The sequence below is a fragment of the Melanerpes formicivorus genome, unplaced genomic scaffold, assembly GCF_026170545.1.
Source record: "Melanerpes formicivorus ecotype bairdi unplaced genomic scaffold, bMelFor1.0.p_v2 SCAF_5, whole genome shotgun sequence".
Classification (NCBI taxonomy): Eukaryota; Metazoa; Chordata; class Aves; order Piciformes; family Picidae; genus Melanerpes; species Melanerpes formicivorus.
Window position 1 is genome coordinate 8,371,922 of NW_027142357.1, and position 17,254 is coordinate 8,389,175.

At 42.7% G+C, this 17,254-nt stretch overlaps 1 protein-coding gene across 1 annotated transcript in view; it reads right to left on the reverse strand.

Annotated features, from left to right (window-relative positions):
• Positions 1–17,254, reverse strand: part of HECW2 (HECT, C2 and WW domain containing E3 ubiquitin protein ligase 2) — a 159,998-nt gene that overhangs the window by 106,615 nt on the left and 36,129 nt on the right. The window contains exon 2 of the mRNA XM_068137985.1: positions 797–1,137. Coding sequence (XP_067994086.1) covers positions 797–1,088 — 292 coding nt within the window. The 5' untranslated portion in view covers positions 1,089–1,137. The remainder of the gene's footprint in view (positions 1–796; positions 1,138–17,254) is intronic.

Below are 17,254 nucleotides of genomic sequence, written 5' to 3' on the forward strand. Positions count from 1 at the left end.
TTTGGAGCCAGAGACCTGATTAAACAGAATACAAATTAAAATCCCAATCCAAACATGAGGCTGATGCTAGGGTGTCACCAGCAATGCTGGGACCTGCTGAGCCACTCCTCCTGAGCCACATTATTTGCTAATACACACACTGCCCACAGGCCACTGCGTACCAGTCTGGAGCTCTTTCCAGCTCCCCGCTATGAAATATGCTGAACGCCACAAAAAAAGCAACAGAAAAGAAGCTCTTTAGAGGACCTTCTTCTACAAGAATTCTTTGCAAACAGAAGTTCTCACTCTCTTAGAATTGATACAACTTCAGTTCTACAAGAATCAAAAAGTTACACAAAGACTGGAACTCAAAAGACCTTGAGTTCCACAAAAGGAAAGACTTAACACTAAAATACCTTTTCACAAACGCTAAGAATTTACTTGTCAAAAAACCCTGTACAAACACTGCAAGTACGCAAAGTTACGTGGCAAACAGTACTCTGAATCTTCCAGTCTGTAAGCCACCAGCAAAGGTCAGAACTGGAACCTGGATGCACATCTGCTGTTCAAGGAGAATGTATTTCACCTTCTAGTAGGTCAGTGTAGAATCAGGTTCTATGTTAATTAGAATCACACTTTTACATACCTCACAGCATTGAGCAAAGCAAAGACAAATCTAAGGTAATTCTCTGCAGTCTCACCTCAGCTTTCTCTCTACATTAATTATGTTGAGTGCCAGACATAGCAGAAAAGGGAAATACCAAGTGACAAAAGAGCAAGAAACATACAGAAGTACTACAACTTGGGTCTGACTCACCTATGTGATAAAGTCCTATCCAGTCCGTTGGGTCTACTTCTTCCTTAATATCCCAGAAAATGATGAGGTTCTGAGGCTGGCCCAAGGTGTATTCATACATACTGGCTGTCAAGCTAGACCTGCTATCTGAGGTCACCAAATCAGTGTCGCTGTTGGCACGCTGCAAGTTCATGTTTTCAGCCATGGTGCCCTGAGATGCCAAGCTCTGCAGGTTCTCTGGGCTCAGGGTATACCGTAGCTGTGGGTTGCGACGTCGTACAAAAAGTAGATGTTCTCGGGCTGAGCTGGCCATTTCTTCTCCACTTTTGTCAATTCACGTGAAAAAGTTGTTGTTCAGAGACCTGTGGTGAGGAAGAAAACAAGGAAGTGTTAAAGAGAGACAGCAGGTTACTCAATCAGGTACATAAAGGGAGAGGCCTTAGTGCAAACACATTCCCATAGAAGCCTAAACCAGACTGAGGTACCTGTGCATTATTCTTGGGCTTTCTTCCCAGTGTCATAGCCTTCAGCTATGAGACACAAAAGCATTTGTTCTCTCCAAATAACCCAAGCACTGTCAGACAGAAGCTAATTGGATTGATTGGCCATTTCCATAGTATTATAATTATAAGACGACCTACAGTATATGACCACTATCAATCAAATGTCTGACAATTGGTTTATGGAATAGAAACCTCTGCCTCTAGAGGTCAAAAGATAATTTCATTAAGAAGAGCAAGCAAGCAGAGCACTTCAAGATCTCGAGACTGCGATTAATAAAAACCTGCGAGTTTCCATATATTTTAAAAAGGGCATTTTGTTATTTTGCAGGTTTTCACTTCCTCTTCAGTGCGCTTTCCCAACACGATGAATCTCCAAGAACTGCCTCTTCACTTCAATTTACTATCACTCATCCTCAGTCTTCAGTAGCATTTCAATGCATGCACTCTTCCAATGTATCACATTAACTTTGCTTAAATTTGAGGTATTTTTAAGCATTAAGAACTAACAAAGGGGAGTAATAAAGTTCAACTCAACTGGTTGTACACAATTCATCACATACTGCACCAAATATTGCAGAAAAGAAAAGAAACAAAACCAAAGTTCTTTAATTTCATATACACAGAGGTAGCACAGAGATTAGCACATTCAGTTCACCAAACACCTGACACAGGCAATGTTTTGGTTGCATACAGAAAACAGTTTATTTTTGGTGCTGGATGTCAGCAGCATTCAGTAACTCCTCCTCTGTCATGCTCCCATGCACTCTGCCACTGGTATCAATGATAAAAAGGAAACTTTGCTATAAAGGTCTTTCTGAAATGAAAGCCACAGAGGTTAGTATCTTGTATCTCTGCATGGAGTAGTATTCACTGGATCTGGGAGTCCTGGCTGACTTTGAGACTGAAAGGGTATGTTAGAAATAGCCACCAACTTCCCTACAAGCCAGTGAAACACTCAGTGCTCAGCCAGGCTCTGCAATCCCCCTCTTTTTTTCCTTCCTGTCTTCACTTTTACCTCTGTGATCTGGGCACCAGCATGCACTATGAGTGAAGTGTTTAATGTCACAGTGAAAGTGTTGTATCCCTAGTCAGGACGAGTCCGGATCTCCACCAAAGGCTGTCCTCTGCAGCCAGCACACAGCTGCCTGGGTGCCACTGCTCTCAGCACCAGGAGTTGAGGCTGGATTCATTAACTTGCCAACACCATTATATTGAGTTAATTCTCTTCTGTACCACAACTAGGGATTTATGTCACTTAACTGTTGTATATGGCAGTAAAACCACTGCAAAATAAGGGTCAAGCAGGAGGATTACAAATTAAATCCAAGTTCTAATAGGAGGGATGAAAAGATTTCCTGCTGCTGCAGAGCAGTGCTTGGTACCCGGGGCAGCACTGGCATTTGTTGGAACATATTGAAAATTTATACGAGGCAGATGGACAAACTCATCCATGTTTAAGGACACAGGAGAACTAACTTGTACTAGCTAGGACTATCCTGGTGTTAGAGATGAGAACAGCTTGAGAGAAAACATTAGCTCCTTTGCAATAGCCCGTGTTCTTAAGCCTGAACTGTACTGTTCTGGTGAATCACAGCCATCCTGGCAGTCTCTGAAGAAAACTAAAGCACAAATCTATGTGCTGGGTAACTGGTCTGATCTCACTCATACACCTAAATGCCTTGAAGTCATGATTTAAACAAAGATCCCAACAAATTACAGAACTCGAAGGCAACTGAGATCAATCTGTAACAAAGACATTAACTCACATGTAAAAAACTCCTATTATAAAGAAAAAGCCATTCAGGACTTGTAAGCTTTTAGAGTATTTTCTAAATCCAGTGAAATAGGTTGTGAAGGGGCTCTAGTGTCAAACAGTGCTCTGCTATGTACATCTCCCAGTCAGCTGGGAGTCAGCTAGGTCCATCAAGTAGATTTGCAGAGACACTAATTTTACAAAAGGGGAAAAGTTGATTGCCATGAAACTCAAACTGTAAGGGAAAGAAGAGCCATTACTGTAATTATTTGCAGTCTGAAGATCCAGCCTGAAGATAGAATGAAAACCTTGCACAATCCCTCCCTGCCTACAAGAGAAATTACTTACCTGACATCTGGTTAACAACTACTCCTGGTGTCTGTCTGTAATAACATAATTTACAGTACACTAAAATGTACTTCCCACCATAGACTGAAAATAAGGATTATCCTTCCACCTCCCATTACTGTAGAGTGCCATTGAAACAGCATTTGCACCTCGAAGAGGGAGTGCCCATGGTTAGCTGTGGGGACCTGCCTTGCAACAAAGCTTTAGCTAATCAGACTGGATGTGATCAGAGCAGTGATTTCACTACCTATCAGGCCAAGCTGGCAAAGAATATTGTTTAGTGGGGGCAATCTGAAATGTGGAAACAGAATCAAAACCAAAAGGGAAATGTGGGCATTTGAGAGATCATCAGGTCAGGTACTAACTGCAGTTGACAAGTGAAACCTGTATCAAAGCTTCTTATCAGTTATACAGCATTTTCTTCAATTATTAGAAAAGCTTAGAAATTCCCCCCTCACCTACATGGTGAAAGCTCAGGATTACTTCTATTGACATACATGCCTCACTTACTAATCATAGAGGAACCAAAACTGGGAAAAAGTTCCACCATTTAATTTGAAAAAGGCCTTCAAGATCATTGAGTCCAACCATAAACTTAACACTGCTAAGTCCACCACTAAGCTGCCTCCCTCAGCACCAGATCTACACATTTTAAAACCCCTCCAGGGAAGGGGACTCCCACACTGCCTTGGGCAGCCTGGGTCAGGACTTCACAGCCCTTTCAGGGGAAGAAATTGTTCCTCATGTCCAACATAAACCTTCCCCGCTGCAACGTGAGGCTGTTTCTTCTCATCCTATCACTTGTTATTAGGCAGGAGAGACAAACCCCTACCTGGTTCCAACCTCCTTTGAGACTGTTAACTTGTGTGTTTAACCAGCCTGCACTTACCCTGCTCTCAGTACTGAACAGCTTTCCAGCTCCTTTAGAGCTGCTGTGTACCTCTGCCAGCAGGACAGAGCAGCCTCTCCTAGTAAAACTAACCAGCTACTCAGCAAGGTCAGAGATGAACTCGACAGCTCTTTAAATTTCCTTCCAGACCTGTCTTCTAGAATTTCTGTGACTGTTTGGAGACACATGTTTGGTCTGTTAGAAAAAGGAAATAAATACTAAAATCAGATAAAGCTGCCACGAAGCATAGCTTTCTATGCAGAAAGAAAAAGGGGAGAAGCTTCCTCTTTTGGTGCAGACATCACCCGTTTCTTGCTATTCCTCTTGGAGTATTCCCAAGAATTTCCACTCACCAAGTTTCCTGTGATTCACACAATGGAATTTCTCTCTGAAGGTATTTCACTGTCTGACTATTAGAATTTTTCTCTCTTTTCTAACATTTTAACAGATTGATCTTAAGCTAACACATCTGGATGCTTCCTATTCAGCCACCCAGATAAAGATAAAGCTGTCAGTTACCCAAGTGCCAAGTGTCCAAGTGTCAGTTATCCAAGAAAAAACAGCTATTTAGGATCTCCATTTTTCTCCACTGTTAACCAAGTAGAGGGTAATAAGACCTCTTTACTTACATGCCCATAGTTATACCCTAAGGCTTGAGGATTATTTAGTATGGAAATTCATCTATGTGTATCACGTAGTGGAAATGTAACACTTTTCCAGTACAGCTTTTCAGCAATAAAACCACCTTTGTACTACTACATAACTGCACAGCTCTGAGCACTGACATCAGGCAGGAAACTGATGAGATGCTTCAGCTAAAAGACAGTCACAGTTGTTCAATATTGCTTCATGAAATGCCTGCGTGCTCCTTAGGTCTGCCTGTTTTAAATAGTTAATTAAGCAGGTAAATGATACAAATGCATCCAGCCATGGTTATCTTGGAGGGGGGAAAAAAATAAGAAAAGAAAAGAAAAAAAAAAAAAAAAAAAAGAGCATTCTGAATCTAGAGAATCTGTGATTGAACTAAAAGTGAAAGAGATGTCTTCCACTTGAAAGCTTGACATTTGATAGTAGATTTGTATTCACTGCTTTTCCTCGAACAGTCAGGCCTGGCTATTTCTTTCACTTGGGGTACTCTGGAAAAGGTATCAGCAATGACAGGAGACGACCATCATAACTGACTGAGACACAGTTTAAAGATTTAAATGTTCTTTTATTTTTTTTTTTTTCCAGTGGAGTAAAATTCATTTATACTGTAATTCAACTTTAAGTTAATCAGACAGTAACTGTCTTGAAATAGAAATTCTTCCATGCAGCAGTACAAAGAGACAACTTAAGTTCAGAAACACTTCATACTTCTGTGAATTCGCTTACTTTCTCCTCCAGCAAAGCCCTCCCAGACTTTCATAATAGGATAATTACTGGATACTCTTAGAAGCAGCTTAGCTTGAAGCAGTGCTGATGAAAGAATTTAATGAACTTGCTGGCTTCAGAAATGAACCTGAACAGGCAGGACTGCTTAAGCAAACTTCTTTATTAACCGGGAAAAACTAATGCATCTTGAAATACACAGCACTTTGTAAATCTTCTATGAGAAATGTTTCAATTTCTGCATTCCAACCATCTCACAGAAGTGCCTAGCCTGGGCAGGCAGCTGTGCTAGGTAGCTGGCCTCCTCAGGAAAGAGTCAGAAACTTCTCCAAAAAGCAATTCAGTACACCAAAATCACTCCCTCTCTACACCACTTGCAGCCCAGAAGGCCAGAGGCATACTGGGCTGCATCAAAAGAAGCATGGCCAGCAGATGGAGAAGTGACTCTGTTCCTCTGTTCTGGTGAGAACTCACTTGGGGTTCAGGAGTCCCAAACACAAGAGAGATATGAACCTACTGGCACAGGTCCAGAGGAGGCCACAAAGACTAACAGAGACTGAAGCACCTCTCCTATGAGGACAGGCTGAAAGAATTCAGGCTGTTCAGTCTGGAGAGGAGAAGGCTCTGGTGAGATCTTACAGCAGCCTTCCAGTACCTGAACGGGGCTATAGGAAGGCTGGAGAAGGACTGCTTAGAAGGATTGGTACTGATAGGACAAGGAGCGATGGTTTCCAAACAGCGCAGGGCAGATTTAAGTTGGACTTCAGAAGGAAGTTCTTCAGAGAGTGGTGAGACACTGGAACACGTTTCCCAGGGATGTGGTGGAGGCTCCATCCCTGGAGACATTCAAGGTCAAACTTGCTGTGGCCCTGGGCAACCTGTTCTAGTTGGAGGTGTTCCTGCTGACTGCATGGGGGCTGGACAAGATGACTTTTGAAACCCAATGAGTTCTATGATTCTGTGATCTGTGAAGAAGTTGAAACAATCCCAAACCACTGGCAAAACAACAAACACACACAAAAAATTACTGAGAATGCCTTGCCCTCCGTCTGCTAATTCATCCTCTGAGCTCACAGCTAAGAATACTCCTTGAATACTGTGTCCAGTTCTGGGCCCCTCAGTTTAGGAAGGACATCGAGATACTTGAGTGTGTCCAGTGAAGGGTAACAAGGCTGGTGAGAGGCCTCGAGCACAAGCCCTATGAGGAGAGGCTGAGGGAGCTGGGATTGTTTAGCTTGGAGAAGAGGAGGCTCAGGGGAGACCTCATTGCTCTCTACAACTACCTGAAGGGTGGTTGTAGCCAGGAAGGGGTCAGTCTCTTCTCTCTACCAACCAGAACAAGGGGACACAGTCTCAAGCTGCACCAGGGGAAGTTTAGGCTCGATGTGAAGAAAAAGTTCTTCACTGAGAGAGTCATTAGTCATTGGAATGGGCTGCCCAGGGAGGTGGTGGAGTCACCATCCCTGGAGGTGATCAAGAGGGGATTGGACGTGGCACTCAGTGCCATGGTCTAGTCATGAGGTCTGTGATGACAGGTTGGACTTGATGATCTTTGAGGTCTCTTCCAACCTTGGTGATACTGTGATACTGTGAAAGAACCACCACTGGAATTTACTTCTGGAAACTGTATTTAGATGTTTAAAGGTAAAGCTAAAAATTACTGTGCTGAAATTTCCCAAGGGATGCTGCCACATCAGGAGAGAGGGAGGGGAAAAAAGGTAAGGGAGAAGCGCATGTGCGTAGCCTGGTCTCCTTTGGACTGAATCTGGTGACTCAGCTCAGATGCTGAACATCATCTCAGATTACAAAACTACCATGTAATTCAGACTGGCTGAAAATCATCCCTAGGGGACAAAGCATATAGTTCATGATAAATACATGTACTTCTAAAACAGCTCAGGCAGCATATTATCTGACCAGATAGTAGCTCAGTTAATTTAGAGTGCAACAGAACATCTACTTCAGCCCTTCTCACTGCATTGTTGTACAGTTCATTTGTAAAGTCACTCTGGCACACTTTGGCCAAACAAACACCATTCTCTTATTACCTGAGCCACTCGAGGAAGGCTCACAGCTTCCATCCCACTAACTGTGACTCTTTTATATTAGGCAGAAGTTACTGCTCAAGCCTATTATGAAAATCAACAGTTTGAAGGGTCCTGCCTATTTTTGACAGGTCTACACCCTGTGCCAAGCAGACCCTCAGGCACCGCCATGCTTTCAGTAGAATAGAATAGACCAGACCAGACCAGGTTGGAAGAGACCTTTGAGATCATCATGTCCAACCTATCATCCAACACGATCTAATCAACTAAACCATGGCACCAAGCACCCCATCAAGTCTCCTCCTAAACACCCCCAGTGATGGTGACTCCACCACCTCCCTGGGCAGCACATTCCAATGACAAATCACTCTTTCTATGAAGAACTTCTTCCTAACATCCAGCCTAAACCTCCCCTGGCACACACAAGTTATCAGACTAATTCTCATGCAAAAGTTTCAGAATGGAGCTAGCCAGTACACAGGTGACCTGGCCACTGGTCAGAAGAGCAGAAAGTCATAAATATGTACCCAGAAACTAGAGTACAGATGGCACACATGTACAGCTTGGCATGCCTTCAACTGTACAGTGTAGACACATGTCCCATGTCCCTGCACTGCTATCCCCACAGCTAAGATCATCACAGAATGGTTTGCGTTGGAAGGGACCTTAAAGACCTGAGAGTTTTAACCCTTGCCCTGGGCAGGGACACCCCCTACTAGACCATCTTGCTCATGGCCCCATCCAACCTGGTTTCAACACTTCCAGGCTTGGAGCTCCCCCAGCTTCTGTGGGCAATCTGTTCCTTGGCCTCACCACCCTTATGGGGAAGAATTTCTTCCTAATGTTTAATCTCAATCCGTCTTCTTCCAGTTTGAAGCCATTACCCATCACCTTGTCATTACATACCTCTAGGACAGCTGGAGGCTGTCCTGTAGCCCCCTTCAAATACTAGTTCTAAGACCTCCCTGGAGTCTTCCCATTCTGTCTTTACAGGTGAGGTGCTCCAGCTGAATGCCAGGTGGAATATGCAAGCCCTGAAACAGTTTAGGCTAACTCAGACAGGTGAACTATAGTGTTCAACACCAAAAAGTTGGATAACCTGTCTGAATTGTCACTGAAGAGATTACAGAGGGTTCAGAGAATCCTTTCTGCCCCAGCTGCCAGGCTGTGAGATCTGCCTGGCTTGCAGATGAATTTTAGTAGTGCTCTGCAAATATGCAGGAGAATGTCTGTTGGCTAACACTCATGCCTTTCTTTCACCAGACACAGTAACGTAGGAACTGCTCATAAATTCAAGTGAAACATACCAGATACACTCTTATCCTCTGCACTATTCACATGAGAAAACCAAATCTGACTGGAAATTTAAGTGCCACTTCATAGCCAAGAGGCTATGTTCTGCATGTGCTACACAGCCCCTTAACCTCCGCCTGCAGCAGCAAGTGCTTCAACCAAGTTCATCTATTTCAGGAATAGCAGCACCTCTCAAAGAGCTGAGCTGACAGAGGTACAGCCACGTAGCCATTACACCCAGTGTATCACTATGGCCCTGGATAATTTACCATATACTCTTCATAGAAACTTTCAAATCAAGAATCCCCACTGCCAGAGGTTTGAGTTTCAGTCTCCATGACACTGATCTATCTGCTGCTAGTTGCTGTTGATTGCTTGTCCTGAAGAATTTCCCTTGAAGGACTGATGCAGTTGCTCCCAGTTTAGCCTCTTGATGTCAGGTCACACAGTCCATCTAAAATATAACCTCCTTCAAATATCTGTACCAGAAATACAGAGGTCAACCTCTGCAAGAAGCTACTCTGTCACAGGATGGGATAATGTGAATGCAATCATTTGGTGAATAAATTGCAATGAGCCACAATGAATTGTGATCATATCCTCAGTGCTTACCTATGTGACAGCCTGAGAGAACATGCTAGCAGCCAGAAAAACGGGTAGCCCTTCTGGCCTAAGGACTGCCAGAACATCAGCAGCACCAGCCCAGAGTTCCTGAACTCAAACATCCTCTCCCTAGGTTTCTTCACAACACAAGACAGTAACAATCAAAATACAGAACATCTACAGAACAGAATTTAGCATTTGTCTGTCCAGGGAAGTAAATAAACCGTGGGAAAGAGCACAATGTCAAACAGCAATGAAAAGATGTGTTCCTTTGACAGAAAGAAAGGGGAATTGCCAGGCCAAAGAAGCCACCATTCAAAAAGTAATTTCCAAAAGAATGCACTGGACAGAAGTAGTAGGACAACTACTTACTCCTGGAGTAGCTCTGCAGTTTCATTCCAAGTCACTGCAACCTGTACCACTGTGGGTACTATCCAGTGTCACATCCATAAATGACAGCTGTATTTCAGCAATACTGCACAGAGCAGGGCTGCTGGATTGATTTGGCAGCCACTGAAAGCTAGAATATATATTATACAAGAAGCAATTATATAATTTATTTTTCATTCAATTCTGCACTGGAAGTCCAATCTCTACAGACAGAAATCCCTGGAAAATACAACAAATCAGAACAGAAGTTCATTGTTCCTCTATCCAAGTCCAAATCCAATACAATCATTCCCATTATCAAGTCTGTACAAGCTGTTTTATAACATGTAAAATTGATTTCCCTCACTGAAGTGGCATCAAACCAGCACAGAACAGGTACATTTCTCGTGCTGAGAGATTCCCATGTCATCAGGAAACAGGAATTCCCTGTTCCTCTCATAGCAGCAGACCAATTCATCACATTATGTCACAAAGAGGATACTGCTTGGAGGGGTGGGGAAGGCATTTTTTTTTATGTTAAATATATATTCACTAATCTCAAACCCAAGAATTCTGCAACTGAAACATGGTAGTGGATTAAAAGCAGAATAAAAGAAAGTGCCCGCTGCCCCAAAGATAAGGCATTTCCTCAATTCCCCATTTTTACAAGTTCTAGCCTGGTAAAATGGACTGGGAAGTGGGGATGGATGATTACAGAATCACAGAATGGCAGAGCTTGGAAGACTGGAGATTGAGCCCAGCCCCCCAGACAAAGCAGGTTCACCCAGGGCACATCATGCAGGAACATGTCCAGGTGGATTGTAAATCTCTCCAGAGGAGGAGACTCCACAACCCCTTTAGGCAGCCTGCTCCAGGGCTCTAGCACCCTCACAGCAAAGATGTTTCTCCTCATGTTGAGGCAGAACTTATTGTGTTCTGGATTGTGCCCACTATGTCTTGTCCTGTCACTGGGCATGAGTGAAAAGAGACTGGTCCCATCTTCTTGACACCCAACCCTTAAAGCATTTGTAAACATTGATAATGTCCCCCCTCAGCCCTCTCTTCTCCAGACTAAACAGCACCAGGCCTCTCATCCTTTCTTCATAAGAGAGATACTCCAGTCCCTTAATAATTCTCATAGCCTCCATTGGACTCTGTCCAGTAGCTCCCTGTCCCTCCTGAACTGGGGAGCCCACAACTGGACACAGTATTCCAGACGTGGTCAAATCAGGGCTGAGTAGACTGGAGTAGCACTGGCTTTTTTCAGTCCTCAGGCACCTCTCTTGTTCTCCATGATCTTCCAAAGATGATGGAGTGTGGCACAGTAATATGTCTAAAAATTACTTACTTGGTCTTCTTAAAGGAAAATGTCAAATTAAAACCAAATCAACCCAGAGCTTTGTAACCCAAAGCCTTACAAATAAACTTTAGTTACAATCAGTAGACCAGAAAGACACAAAATAATTGCTTTTTGAAAACTGACACATTTTGCTAGAGTGCCTTTAACTGCCATTAGTATTATATTGAATTTCCATTAGTATTATATTGAACTACCAAATTTCCACTGTCCTGCCCCTGGCCCTCTCCTGGCGTGTCAGTTGGGAACATTTGGCCAGTTCCAACCTTCCCCCAAAAGAGCCTGCATTTCCATAAAGATCTGAGGAAACTTTTCGGCTGAAACCAAACATCAGAACATTTCTACTTTTCTACAGTTTAACAGAGCTACCTGCCTGACAATACAGTGAAGCAGTCCGCTCCCAAAGATCTCCCTGAAACTGGCAGGAGTAGTAGAACTACTGCTAGGTCAGCTCAAAGGCAATGCCTTCTGCTTGCTGACAGTGCAAGGTATGTCCTTAAGGAGGAGGTGCCAATAGCAGAAACAGTTCAATATTATCCTATTTTGCCTAACAGCATTCTGAGATCCACTAGGAATTTCTTTTATCAGCTTCTTTAATTCTGTTTTCATAACACTTCCAAACACATAGGAACTCGTAGCTAGAAGATAAAACTATGCCACATACTCATTTACTTACTTGTGCAGCCCTTACAGCATTACCACAGTAAGTAGCACACTAAGCCACAGTGCTGATCACCTTCAGTGTATTAAGTCCCTAATATTGCAGATAATCAACTAACTATGAATGGAATGTCTGCAGGAACCAGAGATGTCACACCCTACAGACCTCTCCCCCAGAACACTTAACCTGCTCTGCACTCTTTTAAACTGCTCCCTTATAACCTGCATAAGAGAGCCTGGATTAAGACACCAAACTATCTGTTTGTTTACTTTCTGTTTCTATTATACAGAGATGTTCAGCTCCACTGAAGCCAAGTGGCCAGTAAATAGGGATGTACACCGCAGTATCAATGGTACCACCCTCTGCACTGACAAGACATAACTTCTAATGCTCAACACATTGTGGCTCTAAACTAAACTAGTTCTGCTGGTTGTCTGTTACAAACCAGTAAAGGCCACTATACAAAAATTTTCAAATCAAACAATTTGTTCTAAAAGGAATGCAAATTGCAATTTCAGATCCTATTTTAGATCTCCCCCCAGAAACAGAATTTAGTTCAGAATTTCATCTTATGGCAGAATTCTTATGCATCAACTGCTACACTGTTCCTCTGAAAACACTTCAATAGTTTTAAGCAGACATTTTAGCTGAGTGATTCAAGAAACAGCACTTCATCATTTGAGGACCAAGCAGTCAGACTGCTCTCTAGTTACCCTCTTCTGAACAAATGTTCTTTCACAACTGTGAGAGTCAGATTAATTAGTTTGTATCAAAAGTTTATTAACAGGAGATACCTGCATTTGGCGGAGCAACAATGTCAGCAGGGCACTTAGATATATTCTATGCCTTACAAAGTTGCTAACTGGTTAAAGCTGAACAGCTGTAGTGAAGCTGCTGAAGCTGTCAGAGGTGAGAACCACGGCTCTGTGAAACAGTCTGCTTCAGGGAGGAGGCTAAGGACACAGGGACACATTTCTAACAGAGAACTAGGAGGGAAAAAGACTGGAAAAAGCTTTCTCCTTTTAGTTTACTATCTTCAACCACACTCCAGAGAAGAGGAAAAAATAGTTCAGAACCCTAAGGAACTCCACTGTGACAAAAAAGAAAATGACACTCCTGCAGTAAGTCCATACAGCAAGCACACCCCATACACATCTCTCTCTGCTCTGTGAGAAAATTATTAGAGTATTATAAAATACAGTATTATAAATTGCTAAACAGTCTACATATTATATAACAGAATATTTATTAAAAGCATAACATTTATAAAAACATACTATTATACAATTAAAATATGAGAACATTATTTGAGCTAGGTTGCAGCTCACAAGGGAGTTGGAGATCTCCAAGCCATCACCACCCATGCTGCTTCGCCTCTCGAGTACACATCACAATTCATTACTTAGTCCAGCGATCATGTACCGCAATTCCCTCTCTTGCAGGATTGCTGCTGCAAGTGCTGCTGTCCTTGGGTTCTGCACTAAATGAAGCAGAAATCCTTCAGACTCTAAATGAACAATTAAAGAAAAGACAACAATACCAAGTGGGCTATATAGAGACGAGGCCTATTACGAATTAATACTTTTCCTATTCAATATGCATGAGTTTTTAATAAGTAGAGCTAAAAATAGAGTTGTGCATCACAGAATTTCTTCAGGCTGTACAATTTTCATTCATCCTCGCCCTGTGAAGAAATAGACCATCGCTAAAAGGACTCTCTCTGGACATTTTTGCACTGTTGTCATTGGCCCTAATTCATCACTGCACACAAAAAAAGCCTCTGGGATTCCACCCTCTGCCATAAGGTTTGAAGGAATCTGCAGCAAACTGTGGTTTTCATCAACAACAGGCATACCTCTCAGCATCCCTAACTGGTATGTTTAGAATTAATCCATTTAAAAGACTCCTGCAGCAAATCTGTACTCTGGGCTGCATCTGAAGCAGTGTGGGCAGCAGATCGAGGGAGGGGATTCTGTCCCTCTGCTCTGGTGAGATGCCACCTAGAGTACTGTGTCCAGTTCTGGAATCCCCAATACAAGAGAGACATGAAACTGTTAGAGAAGGTCCAGAGGAGGCCATGAAGATGATCCAGGGGATGGACTATCTCTCCTGTGAAGACAGGCTGAGAGTTGGGGCTGTTCAGCTCTGGGAGACCTTATTGCAGCCTTCCAGCTTTTGAAGGGGCTCCAGGAAAGCTGGAGGGGCACATTCATAAAGGCATGTAGTGAGAGGATGAGGGATTATGCCTTCAAACTGGAAGAAGCTGGATTTAGATGAGACATTAGGAAGAAATTCTTTCCCATGAGGGTGGTGAGACATTGGAACAGGTTGCCCAGAGAAATTGTGGAGGCTCCAAGCCTGGAGTTGTTGAAAACCAGCTTGGATGTGGCCTTGAGCAAGCTGCTCTAGTAGGAGGTGTCCTGTGCATGGCAGGGACTTGGAACTAGCTGATAATTTTACAAATATTCTCCTTGTTCCTTTAGAATTCCACCAAGGAAAAACTCTCAAATTATGCCAAACACAACGAACCTAAATATTCTGTCTAGATTTTAACATTCATTTCCCACATCATGTTAGGTTCTGACCAGAAGATTTCAGTAAGGCCTGCTCTAATTCTGGCTGCTGTGTGTTCTGGAAGTCAACACAATTCTATATAAATCCACCCCAGGGCGTAGGTGTGACAGCACCAGGAAACGGAAGGCGATTGAAATCAGTGTTTATAAATACAGCCAAGCCAACCCAGCACACACACCACCAGATACATAAACAGAGGCCAAGGCAATCTCGTCTGGAGGCCTACATTTCCTACTCTTATTTACGTTGAGAATTCTTTTATTGTTTTGGTTTTTTCAAGATATGTTGGTTCGTGTGCTCGTGTTTTTAAAACAACCTTGGTGAATTTAAATCAAAGCACACATATGGGGGTAGCTGCTGCCAACTGCTAAATGGCAAAAGAAAACAAATCCAAAGAAGTCAGAGCACATTGCTCTTCTAGTGTCATCCTAAGATGCTCTGAAATCTAGATTATAAAAACATTCTGGTTTGAATGTTTTGTTTGTCAGTGTATAGCAAGAAAAAGTCATTGAGTCCATGTCAGGTATATTCCTAATTAAAACCAATCAAATCCCATCAGCTTACAGCAGAGCTAACATTCAGCCTTTTTTTATGGATATATACACAGGTTCAGTAACAGTTTACCAAAACAGAAATATTTGTGTCACCTATTACCATTCTCATCCCGTTTTCTGGGCTTCAGTACTATAGGTGGGACAACACGACAGGGATTTTCACGGCAGTGTCCCTGGCTCAGTCTTTGTGAAGACTATTTTAGAATTTGAGCTTTTCATAGACCTACAACTTCCAATTCAGAGTAGAACTGACATGACTTTCTGGAAGCTAAAAGTACCACAAGCAAAGCATACTTTCCTTGCCCCCTTCCAGCTTCAGCCCAGTAAACACAGGAGATTTCTGTTTATTTTCCCTCTGACACATTATAGTCCTGGTGATCAGGGGCAGGGATTTTTTCACACGTTTTAGCAACAATCTATCTTTTACCACAGTTGTAGAAATATACAGAATCAGAATAACAAACAAACAACGAGGTTGACAACTTTGGTTATTTTGGTGCCTTTACCCCTCTCCTGACTATCCAGGAACCAGGGCTGGGGAGACACAGGGGTCAGGGAGGTATTGGTGTGTTGGATGTTTGGGTTGTTTTTTTCAATGCCAAAGTTTAGGATTTTTCACAGGATACAATGTCAGGCCCACCTATTTTTCTTTTTTCTGGACTCTTTCAGACTACTTTGTCTCTCTAGATTTGATTTCTCTACAATGGCAGGACAAGATTCTTTCCCACCATCTTTAAGCCCTTCCAAGTGCCCTGGAAGGAGGCTGTTGCAGCATGATCCAACAACAACCAATTTCCTCCAACACTGTTGAGCCTTAAAAATCCCACTTAGTCTAGAGTGATCATCTCTTTGTCCCTGTGAACCTTCTGAACACCAAATTTTATCACTAGCATAATTATATCAAGCACAAGAATTCCTCCTACCCCTATCCCTGGGGCACCATCTTTCAGGGGCAGCCAAAACAGCAGGAAAGGCAACCTGCCAGAGGTTCAAGGGAACATCTGCAGTTTGCTACCCATTTCCAAGAGATGGAAGGTATCCAAAGCAGTATTTCATACCTTCTCCCACCACAAAAATCAACAGGAAAAGCTTCAGCTAGGTATATTTGTGAAAACTGGGGACCTTTACAGGGGGAGCGACTTTGACTACTGATTTGGGTAGTGTTTCTGACAGCTGCAGCACAGTTCCAGGAGGAAGAGGGACCTTCCTTTCTGGGTGCCATTTTGCTATGTTGGGCAGAACTTGGCATGACAAAACGGTTGTCACACTCATCTGTGAGATTTTCATTATACATTAATATTTGTTTTTCATGTATTTTGAAGAAAGAACAAGAATGTGGAGAAAGAGCAGCCTCTTCCCCTAAAAACAACCAACCAACCAAAAAAAACCCAAAACCCACCCAACAAAAAAGCCAAACCAGCTAGCAACCAGATGCTCAACTCACACTGGGACTGCATGGTGGGTTAGGGAGCAACTTATCATTGTTCAATATTGCATAGACAAACCACCTCTCAACATCCAAAGAATAAGAGAAAATGCTTCTGTTTAACCTTGAAACAAACCTATGTGAAAAAAAGCTGTCTACAACTTGATCAAAACCCCATGACATGAGAGAAAACAATGAAGAAAGCAAGGGACAGGATGACACAACACTGCCCTCATTGCTTGTTTCTTTTTTTTTTTTTCCCCTGGTAAGGGAAATGTCCCTGAATTTTCCTGCATTTGGAAGTTACCTTCACAGGGTGACCTTCCGAAAAAGTAAGATGCAATGCAGCTTTCTGGTTAGGTAATGCCCCTGCCTCTGTGTCAGGCTTCCACTTGTGCCAGACTATCATAGCCAACCTCTGTTGTAGGTTATTACTAAGCAGAATTCAAGAGAAATCACCAGAAACAAAGCCCTGCATGCTAACTGGACTCCACACTGCCAAAAACACAATGTCATTATTTTAAGGCATGTGAGCAAAGTCTCCTGTGAACACTGCTGGTGGGTTTCTATGTAGTTTGAGCCTGCTTTGCTTTTGATTCCATAATAAATGTTATGACTATCTCATCACCACTGAATTGTTTTCTTTCTCCTTGTGATGTGATTACAGTAGCTCAATAATAAAGTATGTCAGATTAAGGCAACCACCCTCCCGTTGGGTTCCAGAGAAGCGAGT